Below are 26,282 nucleotides of genomic sequence, written 5' to 3'. Positions count from 1 at the left end.
CCATGGCTGGAGCGCCCTATAATGAACATTCTTCGTTCCGGGGCCGAGACAGCGTAGGACTGTGGCACGTAGTGTAAGATGTTCTCTTGACGGTGTCGAGTGGCACGTCCTCCTCCTCGGCCACTCCTTGCATGCTTTTGACCCTTTCTCTTCTTCTCCTGAAGCTGCCGTCGCCCACTTAGCTTCTCACATCCAGTTTTCTCCTCTTGTGTGTGTCTTCTATTCGGCAGTTGAGTGGCCACTGGCCAGCACGACGGCAATGCTTCCCTCATTGCTTGGCGACGGCCAGCGGCGGGCGAGGCTGATATTCATCGCATTTGTCACGACAACCGTCCTTTTCTATGTGGCCTACCAGTACAGCGGTGCACTGCAGCCGGATCTCTTCCAGCCGAACCATGCCGGCTCGGACAAGCCTATTGTTGACTCTCAGGGTCCCGGCGCTCCGTATGTGCCTTCAGCGGACGGTACCCCCTACGATACTGCGATCGATAATGCAAAAGCCGACCCTGTAAACGATGCCGCAAACGATGCCGAAAACGATGCTCCAGACGTCACTGCAGGAGATACGGCAGGCGATACGGCAGGCGATACGGCGGACGATACTCCAGCCGAGACCCCCGACGATACTCCCGACGACATTGCACCCGGTATTGTTGACGAAGCCGCGAACGAGGCCGCAAATGATGCCACAACCGATTATGCAGATGATACTGCGAGTCATATCCCGGTTACTGATTGCGTCGACTTCATACGATGGATGAGTTCAAGGCCGGGACCAGAATCCGAAGGCAGGCGCAAGTTCCCCTACGTCCGTCCTCTGCCCGAATGCCGGACCTTCAAGCTGCCGTCGCTCGAGGCGCTCCTCGAGAGGATGAAGGACGTGATAAAGGACCCCGATCTGTTCCGCCTCTTCGAGAATAGCTACCCCATCACGCTCGATACAATGGTCAAGTGGCGGGGATATGCGAACAGGACGGACGAGCAGACGCAAAAGACGGTCCAGACGGACGAGGAGCTGACCTACGTGATAACGGGCGACATCGACGCCATGTGGCTTCGCGATTCGGCCTCGCAGATCTACTCGTACCTGCCGCTCCTGGAACCATCCACCGACCCAGACTCGCTCGCCAGTCTCTGGCGCGGGCTGATCAATTCGCACGCGCGATACATCAACATTTCTCCGTACTGCCACAGCTTCCAGCCCCCCGTCGAATCAGGCATCCAACCATCTTCCAACGGTGCGTACGCAAACAACAACCCGCAGCCGCCATACGATCCCCAGAAGGTGTTCGACTGTAAGTGGGAGCTAGACAGCCTGGCATCGTTCCTCCAGATCTCCTCGGCCTACTACCAGGCCACGGGCGACCTCGAATTCTTCGGCAAGTACAGCTGGGTCTCCGCCGTCGCGGCCGGCCTCAAGGCCGCCGGCGACATGCGGCTCGGCACGTACGACAAGGACGGCAAGGTCCTGCCCTCGGCGTGGACGTTCACGGGTTACACCAACCGCGGCAGCGAGACGCTGACCAACGACGGGCTCGGCAACCCGATCCGCGAGAACGGCATGGTCCGGACCGCCTTCCGGCCGTCGGACGACGCCTGCATCTTCCAGTTCCTCACCCCGGCCAACATGATGTGGGCCAAGTACCTCGAGGAGGCGTCCGTCATCATGGAGCGGCTCGACGACGCGCGCGCCGCCAACCTCACCGGGGAGATGCGCGCCCATGCCGCCGGCGTCCGGCGGGGCATCGACCGCGACGCCGTCGTGCGGCACCGCGACTTTGGCGACATCTTCGCCTACGAGGTCGACGGCTTCGGGAGCGCGAACCTGATGGACGACGCAAACGTCCCCTCCCTGCTGGCCATGCCGCTGTGGAACTACTCCAGGTCCGCGTTCGACAGTGATAGTAGTCCGCCCGCCGTCGCCGTCGCCGCCGCCGGGACGGGGGCTTCGAAGCGCAACTCAACCACCTCCTCGGGCGAGAACGGCGAAGAGGAAGCAACAAGAGAAGGAGAAGCGGGCGGAGAAACGGAAGCAGAAGCAGCAAGCGCGGGCACCGACAAGCCCCGCGACTACGACCTCATCTACCGCAACACGCGGGCCTTCGTGCTCAGCTCGGCCAACCCGTACTTCGCCTGGGGCCCGGCCATGTCGGCCGTGGGCGGCCCGCACCTGGGGCCCGGAAAGGCGTGGCCCATGGCGGCCATCGTGGCGGCGCTGACGGCGTACGAGCCGGCCTCGGGCCTCGCGGACCCGCGCGACGAGGTGGCGGCGCAGCTGCGCATGGTGCTCGACTCGACGGCCGGCACGGGCGTCGTCCACGAGACAGTCAGCAGCTGGAGCGCCGACGACTGGACGCGGGCGTGGTTCGGGTGGGCCAACGGCCTGTTTGGCGAGCTGATCTTGCGGATCGAGGCCGATGAGAAGAGGCGCGGGGTCGTCGGGGAGGAGAGCCTGTTGGGGAGGAGCTGGCAGTGATTTGGGGGGGAGGGGGTTGGAGAGCGTTGGGATCTACAGTTTGTTTGTTTGCGGCTGGGCGTTGGGGAGGGGTCTATATATGCATTGGTGACGCACTGCAGCTTGTGTTCACCTTAATATTATTACTGTTTATTCCTAGTGGAAGCATCGGCATACCGCCCTTGTGGATCGAAGCCTCACTAAGCAAGTGGCTGGAATGTGATACGTAATTGATACTAGGTTTGCAGCAGCACATCAGGGTCAGATTTGCCGGCTAGGAAGAGTAGCACATCAGAACTTCATCACGTCCACGCTTGCCTCGTCGGTTCCTCGAATTTGAGAACCTGCTTAGGTCTTTCTGGCGTATAACTGCAGAGCCTCGCATATATTTACACACTTTGTTTATGTGATGTGTGGTATGTGATGTGCTATGTATGAGAGAGGTATAAAGAAAATAAAAGAAAAACACCCGCTCATGCAAGGGGGAATATGGAGCTAGCTAGCCCCCAATTCAAGCGGGCATATATACATGCCGCCCAAACGCCTTTAAAAAATCTAGAGGGTTAGTATCATGGCCGTGTTTCTGAAGCATCAGTCGTCGTCAGCGCGTCCATCCCTTTTTATGTGGCCTGCCATGTACAGGGAGATTCCGAGTATCTCCAATCCCTGCATTCCCTCCTATTCACGGGCTTCACTCTCTGGCAAGGGCATCCCCACCAAGAGATTCTTCAAGCAAGATACCTCCGCAGCTGCCGGCCCTTCTTCGCCGCGACCCCGTCCTTCGAGTAGACCTTGAGCGAGTTAATCAACCAGTAGGCCTCGGCGAAGGCACCCGGGTTCTGGCCGACGTACTCGTCGCAAGTAGGCGCCAGGTGGCTGCAGGTTGGGTCCTCACTCCAGACCTCTCCGGCCCCTAGAAGAAGTGTTAGCAGATACTCTCAAGCAGGAGGGGGTGGTGGGATACGTACAATCTCCGCAATAGTCAATATTGAAGACGATATTGTTGTTGACGAAATGCTCATCGATGTTGCAGCTGTCACCGACGAACCTGGCCAGGGGCTGGCCAAAGATCGAAGGATCAGGAGCCGACATGTTGAACTCGTTCAGTCTGGCCACCATCGGGTCGTTGCGAGGGAAGAACCAGACGCTGATGGCCTCACTGGTCCATTCCATGGCGTAGATGCCGCCTCCAATGGCATTAAATCCCGGGCCATAATTGTTTGTCTCTGCGGTGGCCTGGCTGCAACCAGCAGTCCCCTGACAGTCAATGTTCACCATCTTGGTAGAGGCAAGCGATCCCGTATTTGTCATAGAGCAGCCGACCCTTGTGTGCAGGGTGACACCGTTTGAGGCCTGGTTGTGGACGCCTTCGATAATGTCGAATTCGCCAGAGGAGGGCCAGTTGGGTCCGAACATCCAGAAGGCCGGCCAGAGACCGCATGAGCCGCCCTTTCCGGTCCCTACCGGCATGTGGGCGATGTCGGCAATGAAGAGGCCTCTGGTATAAGCCCTCTTCGAGGTCACCCGGACAGAGGGCCGGCCAGTGGTCGTTACCTCTTTGAAGTCGGAGCCAAGATAGACACCACCATTCGCGTACCCTGCGAGGCTATCCCGATTGGCAGTCACAGCGTCTACGTAGTCGACGAAGCCGTTGGTCGGATCGGGCGCACTCATGAAGCCAAATTTGTCGAAGAAGTTGCTTGGGTCGTATGATTCAATCTCCACATACTGGGCTGCATGAGTGATGCCCGCAGAGAGAAGGGCACCAAGCCCGAGAGTTATCCTTGAGACGAGCATGTCTTGTGTTGCCCGCAGTAGTTGAAGTTGAGAGCTGTTGTGGTTGAAATAGTTGACTTTGAGGAACTCTCACATATCGAGGTTTTCTGGTTTAGAAGGGATCTTGTGGAAGGAGGTAGACTCTGGCGGGCAAAGGCCCTTTAAATACCGAACTGGGCAGGGTTTCTCGGCCGACGAACGAGGAAGAGCAAGGTTGGAAGCAAATGAGGTATTGCTTAACAAAGTTATTGTGCCGGACAATAAAGAACTCTATCGACTACTGAGGGGATAAGAATAAAAACAATGTGTATTGTGTGCCAAGGAAGCTTTGACAGTATCTGGACAATAAGTACGAGTCGGAAACAACGTCGCAGACGCATAAGAAGCAGAGAGCTGAGAAGAACGTCGTGCCGAACAGCTGACCCAGGATACGGGTGCGCATATAAGTGAGGAAGATATGAACCTGGCTGGCCACAAGGAAGAATGCATACCACTCAAGTAGAATCTCGTGGGATGCACTCGAGCCGCACTCGCGACTACTAACAGAAACCAGCCCTTGGAGACAAGGCCTAGGCAATAATCATGTAGGTTTGGCCCACACAACACCCACGGCAAGCAAGCTTGTCTAGGGTCCTCGAGGCACCCTAGCTGAGAGGAGGGAAGAAGATGGGACGGACTGGCCAGTCACGGCTTGCAAGTCTGATTGTTCTCCGCAATTGTCATCACCATAAGCCTGGAAGAGCCATTGAAGCATCACACGCGCCTGCAACAGTAATGGTAGGTAGACATGCCAAGATCCTGGCCTTGTCTCGATCAGTCCCTGGGTCATGGTGTGACCATCTATGAGGGAGCTGGGCCTCTGAGCGGCCTTTCAGATCCCAGCCTTTTGAAGGGGCATTCCAGAAGCTGGCTGTTAGCGATTCGAAGCCATTCGATATGGGGCTCTGGACTCGAGGTGTTCTGAGACGTAGTCCTCCCTTTGCCACAGGTCAAATTACTGTAGAGCCAATGAAGATGTTGGCGCTTCGAAAATCCAACACTTGCAACAGGGGGGATGTCAACTAGCGCGGCAACAGCCGTAGTAAGTAGGTGGGGCACCTCCAAAAGAGGCACAGCAGGATCTCCTCGCTGCCTCGCATTCCTTCTGTAGACTTCGGGGGCCCAATGTCTCTCCAACCCAACGTCAAAGTGGGTACGGAACTTGAAACATGCAGTTTGTGGCTGGTCCATCGCTCGCGGGCTGAGAAGGGCTCCAGTTCCACATGAGTTCCCCATTACGTACCTAGCCTTCAGCTCCAATGCCTGCGGATTCCCTGGACATATGGGTATCTTCAAGACTTCAGTTCATGGTCACTATCGTCCTTGGCATGCCAGCCACCTGCTTGTCTGTCCACTGAAGCAGGCCGCTCCATTGTGATCAACGACCCGTATTCTAACGACAGTCTGGTGCACTTGGGGCCACTGGTGATAATGGATTCAAATGCCTATGCTCTCCCCAAGTGACACAAGGAGAGGTCGGGCAAGCAATAAATCCAGCTTCTCACTCCCTGATTCTCCCCAACAATCCTTCGTCAAGCTCCGGTAGATGACTTCTTGGCAAGGCACCTACTCGACAGATCGAGAGGTGATCCTGTTTGTCGGGTCTGCATAAAATCTCGGCAGGCACAGCCGGCTCCTGCCGGAGTGCGGCACAGCGGAGCTAAGATGGATGCACGATCAGGGATGCCGTGGAACAAATAGACTGGTACCAAATCACCTTCATCTTTGCAGCAGCAACCAACTTCTACTCTGTCTGCTTGCTTTATGGCAACCTCTCTCTCTCTCTCTTTTATTTTATTTTCATGGCCTGAATTCACCCATGCCGGGCATTTGAGCACAGCGTACAATTGGCGTGTGGTAATGGTCTAGCGAAGTACTCCGTACAAATGCGGGATATCGAATGTGTGTCTATTCCAGTACTCCCAACCAGTGGTGTGTTGCGGAAAACTCGCGCTAAAGCATCCTCATGGGCGTCCAACGCTGAGTGAAATTGAGGTTGCAGACTGAAACCGTCCGATTTCAGACAAGAAAATGGGAGGGAAAGTTGCTCGTAACCATGACTATCATGAAGAACTGTTCCGGCCGGATTACTCTTCGTCACGGCATTATGTAATGGATGGGGAAGCATAGTAACACAAGGGCGCCCTTGACCCTCTCGCACGATGCTACTAAGTAGCATGTTTCAAGCGCTGCTCGAAGCGTTGCGGGGCCAGGCTGGGGCAATATCGAGGCGATAGGCACTCCGAGAAGAAGCGAATCGTCGTGGGTATCATGATGGGAAGGAGGGGCAGCTGAATCAGAGCTTGACCTTCTGGCCAGTGATTTTGAACCAGATCACGGCCAATAAGTCCTCCTTGAAGCGCTCCCACAAGCTCCGGTTGAGGTGGTAGCTCAGTTCCCGGAACTTGTACATCTCGCCCCAGCAGTCACGACCCCATTCGCACCCAGCCATGTTGACCAAGAAGTCCCGGTCCTCCTCCTTGTAGTGGATATGGGAGTCATTGCCGTTCTCGGAGCAGGCGCCCACTGGGAAGCTGTTAATCATGCGTTGGGGCAGGAAAGCCGTGTGCTTCCGAATCCACGGCTGGGCAATGTAGAGCTGTTCGAGTGCATCTTGCTCCTTGTGCGCCCATTCCATATGCCTCTGTTCGTATGCCACGGGATCCCACCAGACATCCAGCAGCCGATCCGTCCACGCACCACGGCGGACGAAGAAGGAACCCAGGTTAAAGCCCGAACAATCTTGTGACAGGAGCAGGTTGACCGAGTTGACATTCCCGTCACCCACCGCACTGAGCGACTCGGCGTCAAGATAGGGGTCGGTTGGGGGGTGGGTGATGTTGAGAGGGTTGTATTCGTTGATGTCGCGGTAGGAATGTTCCTCCAGGCTGTTGAAGATATGGTTCTGAAGAGAGTAGGATGGTTCCATGACGAAAGTGTTGAGGTCCAGCCACCAAAACCTATGAGATAGTTGTGTTAGAAATCTTACTCGCTGGGTGGCGGCGAGCTAAGGCAGACTTACCACTCAGCCTTTGGGTACTTCCTCATGCACATCCGGATGAAGTCAACCTTCTCCCAACTCTCCCGCCATTCGTGCGCATATCGCTTCTTGGTGCTCATGTCCACGATTTCCAGGTTATATCCCCAGGTGTTCGCGTATTTCTTCTTGTTTCGAACCGAGTCTCTCTCGATAGCCCACTCTCGCGCGCCTTTCCACTCCATCACGCCTCCGCCAACATTGGCCGCGAGGATGATGACGTACTTCTCGCCGCTTCCGAACCATGGGGATCTCCTCCAGTGATATATTAGAGCTGTTCCTCCTATATTAGCATGGGAACAGAGGGCAGTGGGGAGAGAAGGGAGACGGGGCGACCCACGGGTATTATAGAATATTATGAGGGAGAATAGAAAGAGGAAGCCGACAAGAAGTCGGAGCTTCAACTTCCTACCCATCCGTCCCACTATGCCTTTCAATCTCCCAAGCAGTGGGGCATCCTGAGCTGCCCACCGGCCACGACCAAGCTTCTCCTTCTCGGCGTAGTGGGCATTGGCATTGAACCGTGGCAGACTACTCGATATACGGCGCATATGGCGGGTGAAGAAGCCCTGGTTCTGGGTTGAGAAGGACGGATAACCGCTGGCCCCAGAGTTCTTTATTCTTGCCGACTCCCACATGCCAGGAGCACCATTTGGCGACGAGTATCCTTTTATTGGTGTTGTTCGGCCGCTCGAGGTCATGTTCAGACCTGGACTTGACCAGGCGCCGCCAGGGGCAGGAGAAGGGGTACGAGACATAGACATTGCTGCTATATTAGGAGTGCCTGAGGGAGCCCCAAGAGATGGCGTCAGCAATGATCACGAGCAAGCGGCAAGCAAAGCAGCTGACGCCCTGGCGAACACGAGGGACACGTACCGGGAACGGGGGATAGCATAGGGGGCTGAAGGCCCTGGGAGTGCGGCGACGCCTTCCGATTGTCCAATCGGAGGTCGAGTCCACCGATAGAAGAGCGCCTTCGATAGTGGGACCGCGATGGCCGGTCGCCGAAGGACGATGACGAAGCGGCCGAGGAGGTTTGGTGGGAAGCCAGATTCGCAGTTGCGAAATGTCACCAGACGGCGCTCTTGGAGCCCCCCTGGTAAACGACGTTTGGTGGGGAAAGGGGGGGATTCTTTGTCTGGAATTTGCCGAGAAGGCAAAGCCAGCAGAGTGGGAGCAAAGAAGGAGACACCTCCAGACTGTGTCCCTTAGCGAGTTTGTCCAGTCTGTCCTACCTCAAAAGAGGCGACGGGTTGCTGCTGCCAAATCTAGGGCGGCGGCTGCGGGCCGTTTGTTCGACCACCTGGAATTGGCAGCTGTAAACCTCGAACCGGTGGAATTGTCCGGTGTTCGATGTTGGGGGAGGCGAGGGGAGGCGACGGGAGGGGAGGGGGGTGTCGGGCAAGTGGTCGAGAACGGTCGAGATGGCTGGCGAAGTTCGTATCTCCTGTCTTAGCTGGGACGGGAGGTGGAGGTTGAGGCAAGTCTTTAAAAATCTTTTGTTATCTGTCCCCCTGGGCGCAAACAACGAAAAATACAGACGGTAGGGCCCCCTGTCCAGCCTAGTGCAATCTTTTATTTTCTTGGCCCACTCGAAGAGCCAAGACCCAGCAAATAAAATGGCCGATCAGCAGGAGCCGCCTGTTGACAATGCAGCGGGAGCGGATCTGAATTTCGATCAGGAAACCAGAGCGTTAGTGAGATTGCACGTGTGCGGGATCCGCACCAGGAAGCTGTACATATGTAATGTCCACGCAGTAGGTGGCTCCGTTTGGCTCCCAGTGGTCCCCTGATAATTCGCAATTCGCCAAGACTTGCCTGATAGGATGGATGGTAGGCCCAATTGGATCAAAGCGTTTGACATGGAGAAAAATGGCACGAATGGGCGGGAAAAGGAAGGAAAAGAACAGAATAAGCAAAGTGGAAGTTCCAAGAGGCTACCCAAATTAGTGACCACCACGACGACTCGTATCCCATTGCTCGACTCGAGGTCTTACACACTTCGGTTCTTGGATTGGTTCTTACTGTAGAATGTACGGAGTATTACACTGACGGATTCGATTCCAGCACGCGCACGGTACGGATAGACACACAAGGCGCCATTTCGTGCTACACAGGTACATACAGTACGGATTACATGCGTACATATCTATTGTGGATGGCACCAAACAGGGACCGGGAGTTGCGACGGCACCCCGCCTCTAACTGCAAACTGCAAATTGGACACTTCTCGCTCGAGATACCTAGGGTACAGAGTATGAGCTCTTTCTTCTCGCGGGTGAAACAAGCCAATGGCTTCGCCTCACTCCCTAGCTTCCCCCTCATGGAGGTAGAGAGTCCTGAGCAGCAAGATCATCGGCCGTTTGCTCTATCTATAGCTTAGGGCCAACGTGAGAAAAAGTATCGCTTGCACATGCTAACTCATCATTATCCGATCGATATCGTCATCATCGTCCTGTTTAGTGCGAACTAATCTCCAGGGCCTGTTGCGCGAAACTGGAAACATATCCAAGGTGGGGGGGTCGCTTATTTTGTGATGAAGGGATGGGGATACTTGATAAGGGAGACCCCCTTTCCCGTGCCCGAACTTCTCCCCCATCAATAAAAACAAGTCCGGGTTTGGATGCCGTTCAGGGAGTCCAGGCTAATAACATAGTCGGCATATTACAGGAATTTAGCATTTGCCAGATTCCGCTTCCATCTCCGCCTCTGGAAGACACCTCGTTTTCCCGCTGTAATTTGTGCGGAATGATTCTGGTGAAGCTTGAGTTTGAACGGACAGTATGCCAAGATAAAAACTAATTAAGGACACTTGTCCGCTCCAGCTCTCACCTCACCGGGTAGGACTGCTCGCTACCTACCAACCTGACACCAACCTGGTAATAAGGTAGGTAGTATCTGTCTGGATGTTTGAAAGGGCCGAAGTGTTCTTAAATCATCGGCTTGCTTGCTCACCCAAAAGTATGGTGTCCAAAACTGTCTCAGTCGGCAACCGCCGAGATGTCTTGGCATTCAAGTGTCAGCCCGACAGTGGCTTGAGATGTCAACATATCAGATTGCATATTCGGGATAACTTCTTTGTCTTGAACAGAGGGATCCTCAGCTACGAATTACACATGGCCATATTACAGCGATCTTGCCCGCAGCGGCGCTAGCCAAGGGTCGCGCCGTGACGTTTAGAGATGGATTGCTAGCGGGGGACCCCGAAAGCAAACAGGCCTCGTTTCTCCCGACGTGTCGGGATTGGCCAAATATATCGTCGCTGATAACCTGATGCCCATTGAAGAAGTTCCCAAGTGCCTCGTACAGTTTGTCTTAGCTACGTTCCTTCCAAGCGTGTGAAACGTCGCAAGTCCCCAGCTCTCAAGAGTACATCCGGGAGACGAATCCTTAGTGTAGAAGAGGCTCAAGTGAGGCGTCCCTGCAAAGTGACAAAATGTCTGTACCGGCTGTATCATTAGGTAATAAATCTGACAGTTCGTGCCACGATTCGTAGCTCTCCAGGCATGGCAGCGTCGTCAGCAACTGTCAAGGATGAAGTAAAACAGGGTACACCACTCAAATGCGCTTCAAGCCGGTTTCCACCACCCTTGCCTGGCCCGTTTATTTTCCGCTGGCCAATGGTCTCCACCCTCTTGCCTGGTCAACCGTGATGATGACCTGCCTATACACCCGAGACTATAGCTGTGAGTTCAGGATGTTCCTGAGATAGCGGTGAGGATACTCATCTGGCGGTGCAGGGTCAAATTAACTCCATGGCTGTGCTGGATCGACTTGTTGCTTCATCAGATCAGCCTGCATATCCGGTGTGTTTGGCTCTAGAACGTAGTCCTGCGGGATTATTTTGAACAGCACCACGCGTAAGGGAGTCCAAGCCACGGTGCTAAGCCGACCTTGTAGGCCATTATGTGCCTGCGTCTGCGTCAGAACCGCCGCAGCCAAATGCAACACCTACTGCGTCAGCCAGTCAGTGAATGAATGGGCTGGGGTGCCGGAATTATTGAAACCCAACACCATGCACAGGAGAAGCCACTTGGAGCCCTGCTGACCATCTGTCAAACCTACCGAGGTAGGTTTAAAACCCGGGGTCACCCGGGCTTTTCTCCCAGGCCCGCCCTCTCTATTTTCTTCAGTATTGTCGCCTTTGATCTTGTGACTTTCAAGAAACGCGTACACAATTCCACCCACCAGTGTCTCATTCTCGAGCCGAAATTGTCGACCTGTTTCCCTGAGACACTATCGCTCTCGTTTCCAAAATGCCTGCCGTCGAAGCCCCTCAGCAGCAGCAGCCCATGGAGGCCTCCCCCCAGGACGTTGTCTCCCAGCAGCCTGTACGTTGGAGCCTGTTTTCTTTGCTCTTGCAATATCATCGTGTGCACCACTGTTCCTCCTCGGTTTAGAAGAAGAAGCTTAAGAAATGACCGAAGGGCTAACCTGCGATGATCCTAGGCTGCCGAACCCCAGCCCGAGATGTCGATACGCGGAGGTTTCATGGAGGAGTGCTCCTGTTGCTGCTTCAGCGAGGAGTGTGCTTGCTGCTAAGCGACATGGCACCTCACAGGGCTCCCCATCGTCGGGACTCGACCATGCTTCAGTAGCCTATTGTCATGGTTGACGCTTTTTACCGCATCGGAAAAGCCAACTGGGGTTTGGTTGAAGAGCTGCTGTGAGCTGTCAACAGATGGTCGGGCTGCTTCTGGGTATCAGTTCTGTGATCAGACTAGTCTTGGAGTCTTGGGTGATATATGTCGCATAGTTCAATAAAACTGCAGAGTCACAAAATTTTCTCGTAACCTTGCGTTCTCTTCGTCGTTCGTCGTTTGTTATCGCGCCGTGATCTTCGATGTATGTCTAGGCCTGAATCAGATGCGGCTCACTCTTGAAGAATGACGTTTACTAGGCACAAGGCTTGGCATTCTTGGCAGTACTAGTGTACTCGTAATGCTTGGCGGGATACAGAGAATCCACGACAGGAAGCCAGCAGATTACATGATTACGGTAGGCAGGTACTAGGTAGCGCACCCTATCTTCAATCGCAACTATCTCGTTCGCATTAGATCCAAATGATTCATTTTCGTAGTACCTATGTAGGTATGTACTGCGTAAGGGGTAGGGAGGACACCTCCTGCTGGGCAGCGACGGCAGCCTCATAATGCGGAGTACAGATGTAGAGAGTAGCACGAGAGAGAAGGGTTTCTTGTCGCGTCGCGTCGCCCTGTCTTCGTCCCACTCGCAAGTTGCTGGTCATGTTTGTTCTCAGGGAATCAGGGATCCGCAATCAACAGGGGTTTTCCGGAAGATCCATTTTGAAGCAGCCGACTCATCAGATCAATTGGACGAGGGCGCCTGCGACAACCACCCAATCAACGGGGGCACCAAACCGCCGGGCGGAAGCCCACAGCCAATTGACCAATCCATCTAACCTCTCATATTGGCGGCGCTTATTTCATACTTGCTCTGCGCCAAGATGCCACCACATCTGCTGCTGAGAGGCTGGAAGACCGCGAGTGCGTTGTCTCTCCACCGAGGACAAGACTCTAGCCAGCGAATCCCTATTCGGCAAACATGGGGGAGATCTGGCTGAGGCTGGCCGGGCCTTCAACCAACCACTCAGAGCTGCTCAGGGCGTCAGAGGGAATGAGTTAATATTAGGCCAAGGTAGGATTTGGAAGTTTGCCTGGTCATTACCTGGTTTGCCTCGGAAACTGGTTGTCACCTTCGTGACTTCGTCATTTTCTTTGTCTCTTGGATCCGTCTCTTTCTTGTCATTCTTGTTCTTGCCAGTTATTCACTCCTATTGATTCAATAGGCTGGCCCATTGTCCTTTGGAGGAAATAGCTTGCCCCCTTGCTTTCCTTTCACTCTGTTCTCAGTCGGTCCCTACCCTACCTATTTTGAGAACCATGTCTCTCCCTTGAGCCCAGACAAAGACGCTGTTCAGGTTAATCACTCGTTTGAACTGGGGAGCATCTGTGCTGGGAGACACGACTCTACTCATCTTCCTTGCACCTTCAACCGCCTTCAACCACCTTCCGGTAACTGAAGCAAAATGGACGATCTCAAGTCCCAACGAAACCACCCTTTCGACACCACGTTTGATCACTCCGCGGATAGCAGGCAGCGGGAAGACTGGGAGGACTGGGAGGACGATGGCCCCGTCACTGTCTTCTACAACGGAGATGACTCTCTCCTCGAGTCCACTGCCGAGAACCCATCAAAATCCACGACAAAGTCGACGAGGATAACGCAGCCGCGTGTCTCTACCACCCGCCCCTCCGCCCTCTCGCGCCTAAAATCCCGCCGTCGACAGAAAGCCCAAAACGCCAAGGCAGGCATAAAGCTGGAGACGGACATGTCCAAATTTCGCCCGGATCATATTGCTTTCCAGATGAAGCCCGGTTTCGAAACAGCAGAGTCTAGGAGGGGCAGGTTCGTGGATGCCGCAGCCCTCAAAGCCCTGGAAGGCGAGCCATCTACCTCGACCGTCGGCAGCTTCCATTGGTTGAGGAGGAAGCCATCGCAGGCATCCAAAGGCAAAGCAGCCATGCCGAAAACCGTGCGCACTCCCGTCGGACAGGATCTGTCGCCCAACGACAGGCCTATCGTGATTGGCTTCGCCTTGCCAGAGGGCTCGCACGCGGACATTAGTCCCCAAACGGCTATCGTGCGAACCCCAGACGACTTCCCCATCATCCAACCTTACGATTACCCTCATAACCTTCCAATAACAGCCATCCAATTTACACAACAGCACCAACAGCAACAGTCCGTCTGGTCGCCTGACACGGAAGACGGCTACTCCCCGTTTCAGGCCTCGGCTGCGACATCGAGCATTTACTCCCAACCTAACAGGGGGGGCCAGCAAGACAACGTTCCTCCTATGCCGCCTCTTCCATCGAATCTGAAAGGGAGAAGTAGGGCCACTACTCTTGCCGACGATGACGAGGACGAGGACGCAGGGACACCAGTCACGCTCTTCGAGGAAGACGGAAGCCCAGTAGCGACTCATAAATCACTCGGAGCAGGGGGGAAGACCCAGTCACCCGCTACTACGATTCGACGGTCCCGAGGGTGGTGGGATGCGGTCACGTCACCTTTTACCCCGTCGACCCCTTTTACAACGTCTCCGGATACTATTGGCCCTGGCCACAGCCCGGCCAGTATATTCTGGAAGGGTTCACCCGCGAAGGAACCACTGCCCTCTGGGAAGGTTCCCGGCCCTTTGTCGATTGTAACCCAAGAGGTTCCCCAAAGGCGGGTTACTCCCGAGTTAGTTGTTGGAGCATCGTCGCCGACTATTGCCTCCTCGCGCTCAAGGCAAGGTTCCAGCCGACCAGAACCTCGGTCTGAGAAGGGCCTGGTACTCGCAGAGGAGCCTCAATATCCGGGCGAGGAACCTCCGCCGTACTCTCCGCCGTCTAATGAACAACAGGTTCGATACCGGGCCGTGTTTCCTCCCGGGCATCCGTTGAACACATTATCGGCCCCTTCTCCTGGGCCCATGTCGCCGGGTCTGGCTGGGACAATGACCTCCCAAGGCGCTATTACCATGACAGATGTTCCACTCACGCCCCCACCTCGAGAAGTAGGCGCTGGTGCTGGGCCACTGCCCAACCGACCACTCGGATCTTTCGTTCCTGGAGATCACTACTTTGAAGTCGCGGGGAGAGGTCCGCGTCAAAAGGCCGAGCGGCAACGTCGCCGCCACGAGAAGGAAGATGCCGTGGCCAGGAAGGTCGGCGGCTTGTGGAAGGGTCGCGGTTGCATACCCGCAAACGGCTGCTATGGTCGCCCGGGGCGCGAGGGGAGGAAGCGGAGGAGGATGTGCCTCGGCGTCGCTGCGGGCGTCATCGCTTCGATAATTCTCATCGTCGTCCTGGTCGTGACACTGGCTCATCCACGGCGGTCAGACCCCGGCCCGAGCGATCAGTGGCTAAATCTTACTGCCTTCCCGCCGATACCTACCGGCGTCCTTACGGTGGTAGGGCCCGACAACTCGCAGGCGGTTACGGCGTGTATTCAGCCGTCAACACTCTGGAGTTGCTCCCTGCCCAAGGAGCAGGCTGATGCAGCGGCTCCTTTCCGGCCGACCCAGCCAAAGTTCATCTTCCAGATCCAGTTCGACAATAGCAGCAGCCAGAAATGGAATGTCCCCAACGAAGCGCCTCCACGCGCAGGTGGTGCGCACAAGGCCCGCGGCACAGCAGCTCGACGAGCCCGGGCGCTCCTCCGCAGGGCTTCGCAGCGATCTGACTCCAAGTTCGCGCCGGACCCGGCCCCCCCCTCGTTCCGGGAGATGTGGTTCCTGGGGAACACGACAGATGGGATCCAGTCCGACCAGAAAGCCGGGGAACCGACACCGTTCTACATCAGCCTCCTGAGATCGGTCAACGAGTCGGTAGGTCCGGATGTACTCGAGCGGCGATTTGTGTACAACGTGTCCAACTTCCCAGCTCCCGACCGGTACCTGAACGGCACGGGAGCCCCTGCCACGCTATTCCCCCTCCCCACCCAGCAGCCCCTGCGCCTCTACGACCGGGGGCTGCCGACCGAGCACTACGGCTTCTACAGCTACTACGACAAGTCCATCTACGTCAAGTCGAAATCGGCGCTGGACCAGAGCACGGCAGGCCAGGGCGAGGTCCCCGCGGACCTCAACGGCGGGGCCCTCGAGACCGAGGCAAACTTCCAGGTGGTGTGGGGCCAGACGCGGTTCAAGGTCGAGATCTGGACGAGGATGAGCGGCATCACGCGGCTGGTGGGCGGAGGGGCCGACAACCCGACGACGACGACGACGAGCCGCCCCGGCACGCTCCCCTACCCGGTGACGGTCACGCTGGACAAGCACGGCGGCGACGCCAGGCGCAAGGGCACCGTGTGGTACCCCGTCGACGACCGCCAGCGCATCGACACCAGCCACCTCGGCGACGAGAACGTGATCCTGTACAACCTGGGCTTCAACGGGCCGTGGATCAACCCTCCCGACGCCTCCGCGGACCCGAGCCTTGGGGGGTTCGATGGGGGGACGGGCGGGTGTAAGTGCGAGTATACGAACTTTATTGTGCAGAACGGGCAGTGAAGGGAGGGTTGGTCGGAGTGTGTGGCTTTGGTGATGTGCCCGGAACTGTGAGGGGGTGGTGAGATGGATGTGATGGCAATGGGGCCAGGGATTTTTTTTCATCTGCAGCATCGTCACGTAACTTGCATTAGAGGGAAATATTAGCATAATAGTGTCTATAACTACCCTAATATTTGATTTTTCTCACATACGACTCACTCGGCTTTTGACTGCCATCCCGGCTGAGATGTAATTCTGGCAAGATTGCCCCAGCCTTCACCCCTTTCACTCCGCCCATGTGTACAAGCTTATGCGATTGCCCCCTCCGCACATCTGCGTAGGGTCACCACTACATGGGACACCGCAATCCTCCTCGGGCGCCATCCCAGACCCAGAATCAAGCTCAGAACCGCAGTAGCACTCGCTCGCATACTCGGCCCCAAACATCAGAAACCTGCCATACAAGCAGAAGTTCCCACACGACTCGACCGTCATCGCCGTGCCGTCCGCCGCGGTCGGCCCCGCCAGGGCGCGCGTGCCGTCCGGCTCCCTGAAGCAGCCCAGGTACTGGAAGGTCGTCACGGGCGGCAGCCCGGGGGGCAGCGCGGCGGCGGGCGGGTCGGGGCCCGTGCCGTGCAGGCTCAGCCGGTTGCCGCCGCCGCAGGTCTCCGAGTCGGGTGCGCCGGGCAGGGGACGGAGCACGAGGACGAGAAGGTGGGCGCCGAGCCGGTCGCGAGGGCGTCGCCGCAGTAGCACTCGCCGCCGTACTCGAGGCCGAAGAGGGCCCTGCCATTTTCGGTCACGCAGAAGTCGAAGCAAGTCTGGGTCGTCATGTCGTCGAAGTCGGTGTAGGAGTCGGCGCTCAGGGCTCGCTTGGGGGTGGCCTCGGTGTAGCAGCCGTAGGAGAATAAGGATGCCGTGGGGGAGGCGGCGCTGCCGGGCGTTGCCGTGGCGGTGCTTGACCATGTTGTTGAGGACGGGGTCGGTGAGGGGGTCGAGGGGGGCCCTTCGGTGCGCTTGTGTGCCCCAGATCTCGATGCAGGTTATGCCGCCGCGTGTGAGAGAAATAGATATAATGTGGTTGGTTGCACTCCTTGTCAAAAAATCTCTCGAATTCTTTCATTTGGTTACGTTGAGGGCAGCTTCTTCCTTGCGTATCATCTCTAGCATCTGACCCTTCAATCGCTCCCTCTCCTCTGCTATCTCATTCATTTCCCTTGCCAAGGCAGCCAGTCCTGGTTCGCGGGTGGCCTGAAGGACGGCCCTACTCAGACCTTCAAGAACCACCCTATCTCGTCGCACGCGCTCGTCGCGAGACTCTGGTGTAAGCCAAGTGTCTTGCATTGCATCGGCAATCTCTCCCCACCCCTGCCTATCGGCAACGATTTCAACCGCGGCGGTGATGGCAGGCCCTTGGGGCGGGTCCCTCACTGTGAAAGCGCTTTCCCGGAAGCGCTGCGCAATGGCGTCCGTGTGGGCCGTGATGTCCCGGGCCCGGAATTCGTGGAATAGCTGTTGGAGCACTTCGAAGGGTACTGCCTTGGGGTCGGCGCGCACCTGCGCGTATACTTCCTCGACAGTCGACCAGGCGCCATCCATCACAACCCGGATATTCTCGCTGACGACCTCTGGCTTAGGCCAGCCGAGAACCTGGTATTGCTGGGCAACTGTGAGGCGGTCCGGATAGGCGCAAGCAAGGTCAAAGACGTCAAGACGCTTGAGAAGCTGGATCCGCTCAGCCGTGGTCAATTGGTCATTGTGCTCTTGTGCTTTCTTCCAAAGCGACGCGTCAATCTCTGGGGCTGAAAAACAGATCGCAGCTTTACTCATGTCGAATGTGTAGAGGTTATGTAGGCTCCTTGACAGGGTTTTGAAATGAGGCCTGATGAGTGAATGGCCCTTTTTCGTTGGTGACGTTGGTTCCTGGATAGGGTTTTGAAATGAGGTCTGTTTTGCTGGTGTGTTGCTTCCTTGGGTGGACAGCCGTTTGGCCCGTGCCTTGAACCAACCATGTGTACTCCGTACGTCGCATTCAGACTGACATCTTAGGTAGGTAGGTAGGGTTAGGTAGGTAGGTAGGATTGAGGTGAGGTGTGTCGTGGTCGAGGAACAACGGCCCCTCTAAGACCAGGGTCCTGATTGGATGGCGGGGCACATCGCATTTTGACCATCACCACCCATTCACCGTGCCACTGTCAGGGGTGTCATAGGCAATATTCCCATCTCGGCCTCAACTCTAATCCTTGATGAGATCATTGCTTTCTCAGATCAACTCGAATGGGCCGGCAGCTCGAGCCTCCCAGGCGTTGGTTTCTCGCCAGAGCTCCCGCCTAAGGCTCTCATCACCCAGCCGTCACCTATCCAGCCATGGGCAATGGCGACGTGCCGCCCCATCCCGGCGCCACCTAGTGACCCTCGCCATCGAGACCTCATGTGACGACACCTGCGTGGCCGTGCTGGAGCAGCACCCCACCACTGGCGCCGCTCGGCTGCACTTCAACGCCAAGATCACAAGCGATAATCGCGCCTATGGCGGCGTGCACCCTTCGACGGCGGTGGCGTCGCACACGGCGCACCTCGCCGGCCTGGTCCGCGACGCCCTGCCGCACCTCCCGCGCGGCGGCGCCCCGCCCGACTTCGTCACCGTCACCCGCGGGCCCGGCATGCTGGCTAACCTGGCGACCGGGCTCGCCACCGCAAAGGGCCTCGCTGTCGCCTGGGGCGTGCCCCTGCTGGCGGTCAACCACATGCAGGCGCACGCCCTCACGCCGCGGCTGGTCTCGGCGCTGGAGCTCGGGCGGAGGGACTGGCCCGAAGCGGGAGGCGGAGCTGGAGAGGGCGGTGTTTCCGACCCCAGCAGCCCCGAGGGCCGGGATGCAGCCGGGGTCCCCGATGGCGGTCACCGGCCCGCGTTCCCATTCCTGTCCCTCCTCGTTAGCGGCGGCCACACGATGCTGGTCCTCTCGCGCAGCCTGTGCTCGCACAAGATCCTCGTCCCCGACGCCGGCAACCTGGCGATCGGCGACATGCTCGACAAGTGCGCGCGCGAGATCCTGCCGCCAGAGGTGCTCGCCGCCGTGCCGGACACCATGTACGGCGCGGCCCTGGAATCCTTCGCCTTCCCGGATGCTCCTCCCCTTCCTACCAACAAACCCAACCAGGACGACTCCGCCTCCGACTACGACTACGACTACACCCCACCCCTCCACCGCCGCGACGAGATCCTCCCCCTCCCCACCCTCCACGGCCCAACCCTCACGCCCCCCCTCTCCACCACCCGCGCCCTAGTCTACAACCTAACCGGCTTCGGCACCCAAGTAACCCGCGCCGCCTCCACCCTTCCCCCATCATCCTCCACCTCCTACCTGCCCGCCCGCCGCGCCCTCGCCCGCGCCACCATGCGCCTAGCCTTCGAGCACCTGGCGAGCCGCCTCCTGCTCTGCCTCTCGCCGCGCGGCGCCGCGCTGCCGCCCGGGCTGCGCGACGAGGTGTCGGCCGCCCGCGACCTCGTCGTCAGCGGCGGCGTCGCCAGCAACCGGTTCCTGATGCGCGTCCTCCGCTCGTCGCTGGACGCGCGGGGCCACGGGGGGGTGCGCGTCACCGCGCCGCCTCCGGCGCTGTGCACCGACAATGCGGCCATGATCGCGTGGGCTGGGTTGGAGATGTGGGCGGCGGGTTGGGAGTCGGAGTTGTCCGTCTTGGCGGTGAGGAAGTGGTCGCTGGACCCGGAGAGCGAGGGGGGAGGGATCCTTGGGGCTGATGGGTGGGTGAGGAGGGGAGGGACCGGAGTATAGGTTGTAGGGGTGGGTGGGCTTGAGTTGAGGATTGGCAAATTGTTCTGGAGATATACCCCGACGCGCATTTTTATCACTGTACGAGTAGGCAAACAAAAGGGAATGGAGATGAGAATTCATTCACATGGTTTAGACGGGAATAGAAACGTCAATGCAGACTGCAACTTCGGATTAGCCCTGTTGTACAAATTACATAGCCTCCAAGTAGCATATGCCTCTTTCGCCAGTCCGATACCGAGCCAACCCGTCTCCGCTATTGTGACAGTTCCTACAAGCTCTTCTGGTCCCCCTCGTCCCAAGTCTAGTCGTCCCGTCTACTTTCCCGACCAAACTTTGATTCTCCGCTGTAACCCCGGCCCCTCCCGACACACATCTAAACTCTCTCGGAGAGATCGCTGGTGACGTTGGTGAACTCCCCCTTCTCAAGCTTGGTCTTCCAGAATATGGGGTTCGTGTCGCTGAAGCCGTGCTTGACCCAGCCCTCCTCCTTGACGTGGTAGAGGTTGATGAAGCCGCCCGAGTAGGCGTCCCTGTGGGTGGCGGCCAGGATGCTCCTGCTGCCGAGCTCGAGCGCCTCCTCGACGCTCAGGTCGTACTTGTACTCGGCGTCGAGGACGCCGTACGCGAACGTCTGGCCCGACCCGACGCAGAACAGGTTGCCCGCCAGCCGCGTGCCGTCCGAGTCGACGTAGTAGAGCGCGGGGCCCTCCTCGGGCGTCACGCCCGCGCACATGGTGCCCATGCTCAGGCCCCTCCCCTTGTACCGGTACACCAGGTTGGCGAGGATCTTGCTGGCCGCCGCCACGCTGATGCGGCGCTTGTGCCGCAGCTCGTGCAGCCGGCACTGCATGCCCAGCCAGGCCAGCCAGTACTGGCAGTCGGCCGCGCCGCCCGCCATGGTGCCCAGCAGGCAGCTGTTGATCTCAATCACCTTCTTGACCGTCTGCGACGCGATCCAGCTGCCCGCCGTGGCCCGCGAGTCCGTCGCCACGATGATGCCGCCCTGGAACCGGAACGCCAGCGTCGTCGTACCATGAGCAATCTTGATAGGGCATTGAGGGTTCGACCGGTCGTCTGTCGCGGCGCGGAGCCAGGCCGAGGGCTAGCACGGGGGAAGGACGATGAGTTAGGCTTTCTTGGAGCTTCTTCGGGGGGATGTCTCTAGACGAGCTCATTGCTTGCTTGGGCACGGTGGCCGGGGAGACTCACATGTGCTACGGGTGGCATGGCAAACTTCAGCGATAAGCTGGGGACGGAGTCGACGAAATCATGCTGGTCCTCTTCTGGGAATGGCTCATTCTGTTGGTATGCCGGGCGGCTGTATCGAGCCACGAGGGTATCCATCTCGATGGCCGGGAAAATAGATTACGGTCGGAAAGGGAGTGTGTCTTGAAAGAGGAAATAAAAAGCGGAAAACCCCAGAGTTGATACAATCGTTGAAGAGGAAGTTGGAATGGCCTGAAAATAACGATGATATTGGCTTGCGTTGCTCATGGAAAGCTCAAGGCAGCTCCGAGCACGCGTTGCAGGGAGCTCGGCCCATCTAGCTGCCTTAGCGCCTGAATCTGCACCTCGCGCAGCACAGGCCAACTTTGTGGGTTGGCACGGGCCTCAACTTCAGAGGATGGTAGGATGGGCAGAAAACAGTCACAGGGACGATTCAAAGAACACAAGCAGATGTCCCTATCGGGCTCTATGTGCTGGACCAGTCCGCTCCCTCGATTGGAGAAAATGTTGCTTTGGAAGGTTTGATGTTTGATGTTTCTGAAACCCCGCATATGGGATGCTCCCTAAACCAGGGCAGGCCTATCTCCAAAGATAAGATTTCCTGACACTGGAACGCCGCTCAGGGCTATGGTACTTTACATGACCTGGCTCTCTGGCTCTTCTAACTCTAAGACCCCATTCATTACTTTTCTCCCGCTTTTGTGTTGCCCGATATCCCCCCCCCCCCCAACCTTCCCCCACCGGTGATCAACTTCCCGACCGTAAAAGGCGGTTTCACACCTGAAGGACCGCGGACCATACGCCTGAATTGACCAACCACCAAATGCCAAAGTTGTGCCCTCTGTCGTGTTTTGTAAACCGCCGTCCGGACACCTTCGCCCCGGAAGCCAAAACCCCCAATCGCCGGCAGGATGACAAGACCCGGAGCCGAGCATGGTAAAATCATGATAAGAGACGAAATCACGCCTCCCTGAACGCCCTAGCAAATGCTTCTGAAGAAAACGAAAAGGAAAAGAAGGTATGCGTGTCGTCCGCATGTCGAGCACTCGAAGAAGGACCCGAAAATAGTTGGGACCAACTGAGTGAGGATTGTGCTGCACTGCCACTTGCAAGACGACCTTCTCCCAAAAGTGGCCTTTTCCCCTACTCTGGCTGCCTCACCGTACACGTTTTGAAACCGATTCCAATGTTCGCGTATTGCGCCGGTGCCGACGGGTATAGCCGTAAGTCGCCTCCGTCTGGGGAAAAGTTTCGTTAACATGAAATGGTCTACCAGACGGCCTCATCTCCTCCAGCCCACGTTCCAGATAACGTGGGCGATATCCCGGGCCGTATTTACCGTATCAATGACCCGGCCGAATATGCCATCGTGGGCCGAGGCTGGCTCGCCTTCTTCGTACGGCATAAGCATGCCGGATGCGGTACGGCGCATTCCCGAAGGCTCTGCACTGAGACTGCTTGATGAGACCGATCGGGAGAGGCCTGTGGAGGTTTCGCCGAATTTGGTCGGGGACCGCCAGCCTAACGTGGGCCCATCGTCTTGTGTTTCCTCGTCGTCATCGTCGTCATCGGTAATGAATAACCTGCCAGAAGGCTTCGATGGTCGTAGGGTCTCCTGCGACGACGATGGAGATATGGCCGGGCTCCTGTACACTCCGGTGCTATGCTTCATGGCCGTCTCCATGGGCTCCGGCGTGTCCACGCGGTATTTCAACGTGGTCGAGGGCAGCATTGCGATCGTCTTGCTCTCTCCGTTGTTGTTACTGCTCTTCGCCCTCTTCAAAATCGGCCGTCTCTTCTTAGGTATAGTCTTCTTCATCATGATTGCGCCATCATCCGAATCGCTACCATAGGCAAAGCGGTCCATATCCACGTCGTCATCGTCATCGTCGCCCTTGATGTCGACGGCTATGCACTGCGCAACCTGCTCGTTAAAGTGGATATGCCTCCGCTCGCCACTCGGTGAAACAAAGCCGGACGATGCAAAGGACGGCACGAGGAAGTCGTTGTCCTGACTAGTTCCTAGAGGGGCGAAGGGGTACGTGACGGAATCAGTGACGGCACGCTCGAGGCCCGGCCGCCCTCCAGCTCTCTTTCCTCCCTCTTTCTGCTGAGCTTGCACGGCAGCAGCGGCTTGCTTCACCAAGGATGATGTGGACAGCGATCTTTGAAGCATGAGCTCCGACATGCTCCTCTTTTTTAATATCGGCTTCTTGATGAGGGAACTTGACTCGTACAGCCTAGAACCTTTTGAGTCGCCACGGTTAGACTTAAGGCTCGCACTCCCGGGTTGTAGAGGCCCGTAAAGCCAGGTGACATCGCAATCTTTGAGCCTGGTTTACGTTAGCATCTCGCACGTCGCCGACAGGTCATCATTTTATTTCGGTTCTCGGTACGTACCAGTTGAGAGTTTCTGGGGACACGGTCCTCAGCTTGTTCTTTGATTTCATCCACGTCCTCCAGGAGGCATTCTCAAGGCGGGCAGAGTTGCTGTAGTCCCCTCTCCTCGAGACGATGAGCTTCCATGACGACCAGATATCCTCTTCCTTCCAATTGTGTGACAGGTAGTCAACATGCCGTGACGGCAGGGCCCGGACCGCTATATCATCTTCGGCTCTCTCGAGCGGTCCTGGAGACTCGGGCCTGGATGTGCTCGTCGACGTCTCCTGGTCGTTTGGGGATGAAACGTATGAGTCACTGGTCCTTGGACTGGGAGGAGGATCCAAGTCGTCGAGGTGGTGACTGGTGAACCCCACGTCGTCGTACTGCGGCAATATTATCTGCTCGTCGTCGTCGTCGTCTTGTTCAGTCCCGAAAATCACCGATTCGTCGCAGTCAGACGGCGGCAAGGAGAAGTTGCTTGCGGGCGTGGAAGAGCAGGAAAGGTCGGCGGACTCGACGTGAAGCGTGCGAGGGGATGACGGGGCAGAAGAAGGGGTCGAGTCCTCAAAGGGCTTCGCTGACTGATGGTAGAATTCGCTTTGTTTGGAAGGTGACGCGGAGGGGTATCCCGTATGTTGAGTGACAAAGTTCGGCTGGGAATATGAGCGTCGCAAACTTGAAGAGAAATAACTGTTCTCCTCCGAGGAGAGGACAACCGCCATGCTGAGCAGAAGGAACCCGATGATTGTAAGGACTGGGCGTCCAAAATAACCATCAATCCAACTTCAACCAAGCGGGCATGCACAAGACCGTCATAGGCGTCTGGGAGGCCGATGCCGCGCGTGTCGTCGAGTTTGTCCGCGAGAAATTGCAGAGACTGATAGACAGGATGGTGTGTTGATGTTGGTGGAGGGGTCGGGATTAGTTGGGGGTTTTTATCGTTGTTTTGTCGCCACAATCTCGATTCGGATTCTAGAGATCGGTGGTTGCGAGTCTTTTGGGGGGATGTGCGGGACAAAGGCGGTGACGAGGGACGAGACCGAGGTGAATCGGTTATCGAGGTCTGCAGCTGGTGGGATTAGACCTGTCGTAAAAGGGGCTGCGAATCGAGATAAGAGGTGGTGTAGGGAGAAGATCATTCGGCGAAGAAAGCAGATATGCAGAATGACAAGAAGTGCGGATAAGTGTCCCGGCTCATCGGAGGGCTGAGGTGTGTTGGTGTTAATTAAGCGGATGAGAAGTCCCAAATGCCAAAGCCGGGGACTGGGATAAGATCCCGGATGAGTGGAGAGAGAGGGGCCTGAGAGCTGGCCAGGGGGGAGACAGGCTTGGCTGGTGTGGGCGGGTGTGCGTGGGACACTTTGGGAGGGGGTGTAGGATAGGATGGGGGTTCTGTGGTGGTGTTTGGTGTCGTGATCGAGAGACATGCAGAACGTGATGGATCGACAAGTGCGGGTTGGATGTACACACTGCCCGCATTAGGTATGTATGGACGAATGTATGCATATATGTATGTAGCAATGCAAGCGTGCTCGCACTGCATCCATCTGGAATTTTACTCCTGACCGGCAGACAAGTACACTACTTGGCTTGCAGGTGCAGCTGGACTGTCATCCAAGCGTCCCCACTGGGCAGATGTCTAGCGAAATGTGTGGAGTGCAGGGAGCCACAATTGGCGCGACGTCCCATTTGCCCAAAGCCATGGTTCTCGCCAGGAGGATGCAGGCACTGTGTTAAAAGGGAGGAGAGAGATGCAAGCAAGGCAAGAAAAGACAAACTTCAACTCAGGTACTGTAACACTCCGGTTCCGATAGTGATTGACTTGGACGTTTCTGTCTTCACGACAAAGGAACTTGAAAAGAACCCCCCACTGATTGCGGAATGCTGATCGATGTCTAGAAACAACAGCAAGACAGGTTTGGCTGTTAGATTAAAGACCGAGACTCATGAAGTCAATAAACTGAGGGCATTGAGAGGCAGTGGAAGCCGTATATGTGATTAAAAGGAAATACTGCGTACCCGTAAGTACAAACTATACAGTGCAAGATAAAGAAAGAAGCAAATGCAAAAATGCAAAAATGCGATCAACGGGAGCCGGAGCCGTGGGGAGGTGGCGGGTGGCGGTATCTCCCTACCGAGGAGAAAATTGGGGAGTCGTCAACGGGCCTATCTTCGTAAAAGTTTGACCTTTTATCTGGGCTTTCCGGAAGCGGATTTTTTTTCTTCTTTTAGCACGCTCTAGGAGCATGACAATAGGGCCGGAGCGATATCTCTTACTTGGCACTATATTGTATGTCCAACCCTAGTGATGTTTATGCAGGCAGGTACACGCATATCTGGTTTCGTAAATATAGACCGCCCAGCAAGCACCTTGTTAGACGGGCACCTAGTAAGGAGATCCAGGCACCTATAACTTCCCCTTCATTTGAGCGTTGACCCTTCGAGACTCGAGTGTGTGTTCCTGATCTGGGGAATTGAGACAAGCTGGGGCTCATTCTATGTCTTGGCCTCGGC

General features: G+C 56.7%; 9 protein-coding genes across 9 annotated transcripts; 4 read left to right on the top strand and 5 right to left on the bottom strand.

Moving 5' to 3' along the window:
- Positions 1 to 259: 259 nt before the first annotated feature.
- Positions 260 to 2,476, top strand: QBC33DRAFT_576834 (uncharacterized protein; the record flags this gene model as incomplete). Its single annotated transcript, XM_060430943.1, has 3 exons — positions 260 to 362; positions 459 to 1,898; positions 2,007 to 2,476. 3 exons carry the CDS (start codon positions 260 to 262, stop codon positions 2,474 to 2,476), a joined length of 2,013 nt encoding a protein of 670 aa, XP_060285949.1.
- Positions 2,477 to 2,947: 471 nt separating this feature from the next.
- Positions 2,948 to 4,376, bottom strand: QBC33DRAFT_335002 (glycoside hydrolase family 16 protein). Its single transcript, XM_060423699.1, has 2 exons — positions 3,424 to 4,376; positions 2,948 to 3,368 (listed from the first exon to the last, which is right to left on the bottom strand). The coding sequence occupies exons 1-2, from the start codon at positions 4,250 to 4,252 to the stop codon at positions 3,184 to 3,186; spliced, it is 1,014 nt and encodes a 337-aa protein (XP_060285948.1). The 5' UTR covers positions 4,253 to 4,376; the 3' UTR covers positions 2,948 to 3,183.
- Positions 4,377 to 6,566: 2,190 nt separating this feature from the next.
- Positions 6,567 to 8,071, bottom strand: QBC33DRAFT_447016 (alpha-1,2-galactosyltransferase; the record flags this gene model as incomplete). Its single annotated transcript, XM_060424411.1, has 3 exons — positions 6,567 to 7,230; positions 7,293 to 7,581; positions 7,648 to 8,071. The coding sequence occupies 3 exons, from the start codon at positions 8,069 to 8,071 to the stop codon at positions 6,567 to 6,569; spliced, it is 1,377 nt and encodes a 458-aa protein (XP_060285947.1).
- A 3,295-nt stretch (positions 8,072 to 11,366) lies between these two features.
- Positions 11,367 to 12,111, top strand: QBC33DRAFT_531807 (uncharacterized protein). Its single transcript, XM_060427324.1, has 2 exons — positions 11,367 to 11,638; positions 11,757 to 12,111. Exons 1-2 carry the CDS (start codon positions 11,564 to 11,566, stop codon positions 11,847 to 11,849), a joined length of 168 nt encoding a protein of 55 aa, XP_060285946.1. The 5' UTR covers positions 11,367 to 11,563; the 3' UTR covers positions 11,850 to 12,111.
- Positions 12,112 to 13,356: 1,245 nt separating this feature from the next.
- QBC33DRAFT_557017 (uncharacterized protein) lies at positions 13,357 to 16,386 on the top strand (the record flags this gene model as incomplete). Its single annotated transcript, XM_060429774.1, has 1 exon — positions 13,357 to 16,386. The coding sequence occupies one exon, from the start codon at positions 13,357 to 13,359 to the stop codon at positions 16,384 to 16,386; it is 3,030 nt and encodes a 1,009-aa protein (XP_060285945.1).
- A 264-nt stretch (positions 16,387 to 16,650) lies between these two features.
- Positions 16,651 to 17,198, bottom strand: QBC33DRAFT_576831 (putative fungistatic metabolite; the record flags this gene model as incomplete). Its single annotated transcript, XM_060430942.1, has 2 exons — positions 16,651 to 17,031; positions 17,061 to 17,198. The coding sequence occupies 2 exons, from the start codon at positions 17,196 to 17,198 to the stop codon at positions 16,651 to 16,653; spliced, it is 519 nt and encodes a 172-aa protein (XP_060285944.1).
- A 1,205-nt stretch (positions 17,199 to 18,403) lies between these two features.
- Positions 18,404 to 20,346, top strand: QBC33DRAFT_333919 (uncharacterized protein). Its single transcript, XM_060423696.1, has one exon. It carries the CDS (start codon positions 18,612 to 18,614, stop codon positions 20,157 to 20,159), a length of 1,548 nt encoding a protein of 515 aa, XP_060285943.1. The 5' UTR covers positions 18,404 to 18,611; the 3' UTR covers positions 20,160 to 20,346.
- Positions 20,140 to 21,895, bottom strand: QBC33DRAFT_531795 (N-terminal nucleophile aminohydrolase). Its single transcript, XM_060427323.1, has 2 exons — positions 21,369 to 21,895; positions 20,140 to 21,261 (listed from the first exon to the last, which is right to left on the bottom strand). Exons 1-2 carry the CDS (start codon positions 21,501 to 21,503, stop codon positions 20,533 to 20,535), a joined length of 864 nt encoding a protein of 287 aa, XP_060285942.1. The 5' UTR covers positions 21,504 to 21,895; the 3' UTR covers positions 20,140 to 20,532.
- Positions 21,896 to 22,668: 773 nt separating this feature from the next.
- On the bottom strand, positions 22,669 to 24,490 carry QBC33DRAFT_447074 (hypotheticall protein; the record flags this gene model as incomplete). The annotated part of the gene is made up of 2 exons (XM_060424415.1): positions 22,669 to 23,719; positions 23,787 to 24,490. 2 exons carry the CDS (start codon positions 24,488 to 24,490, stop codon positions 22,669 to 22,671), a joined length of 1,755 nt encoding a protein of 584 aa, XP_060285941.1.
- Between the last annotated feature and the right edge of the window lie 1,792 nt (positions 24,491 to 26,282).

This window comes from Phialemonium atrogriseum, assembly GCF_030411735.1.
Source record: "Phialemonium atrogriseum strain 8032-3 unplaced genomic scaffold QBC33scaffold_6, whole genome shotgun sequence".
NCBI lineage: Eukaryota > Fungi > Ascomycota > Sordariomycetes > Cephalothecales > Cephalothecaceae > Phialemonium > Phialemonium atrogriseum.
The sequence above is the reverse complement of the archived record's forward strand: the minus strand, read 5'-3'. Positions and strand labels throughout refer to the sequence as shown.

Excerpts from the sequence above, each read along its gene's own strand:
- QBC33DRAFT_335002 (XM_060423699.1), bottom strand. The coding sequence starts at position 4,252 with ATGCTCGTCTCAAGGATAACTCTCGGGCTTGGTGCCCTTCTCTCTGCG. Across the intron at positions 3,369-3,423 it reads TATTGACTATTGCGGAGATT|GGGCCGGAGAGGTCTGGAGT; the intron begins GTACGTATCCCA and ends CACTTCTTCTAG.
- QBC33DRAFT_531807 (XM_060427324.1), top strand. The coding sequence starts at position 11,564 with ATGCCTGCCGTCGAAGCCCCTCAGCAGCAGCAGCCCATGGAGGCCTCC. Across the intron at positions 11,639-11,756 it reads ACGTTGTCTCCCAGCAGCCT|GCTGCCGAACCCCAGCCCGA; the intron begins GTACGTTGGAGC and ends CGATGATCCTAG.
- QBC33DRAFT_333919 (XM_060423696.1), top strand. The coding sequence starts at position 18,612 with ATGAGATCATTGCTTTCTCAGATCAACTCGAATGGGCCGGCAGCTCGA.
- QBC33DRAFT_531795 (XM_060427323.1), bottom strand. The coding sequence starts at position 21,503 with ATGGATACCCTCGTGGCTCGATACAGCCGCCCGGCATACCAACAGAAT. Across the intron at positions 21,262-21,368 it reads CCATGCCACCCGTAGCACAT|CCCTCGGCCTGGCTCCGCGC; the intron begins GTGAGTCTCCCC and ends CCCCCGTGCTAG.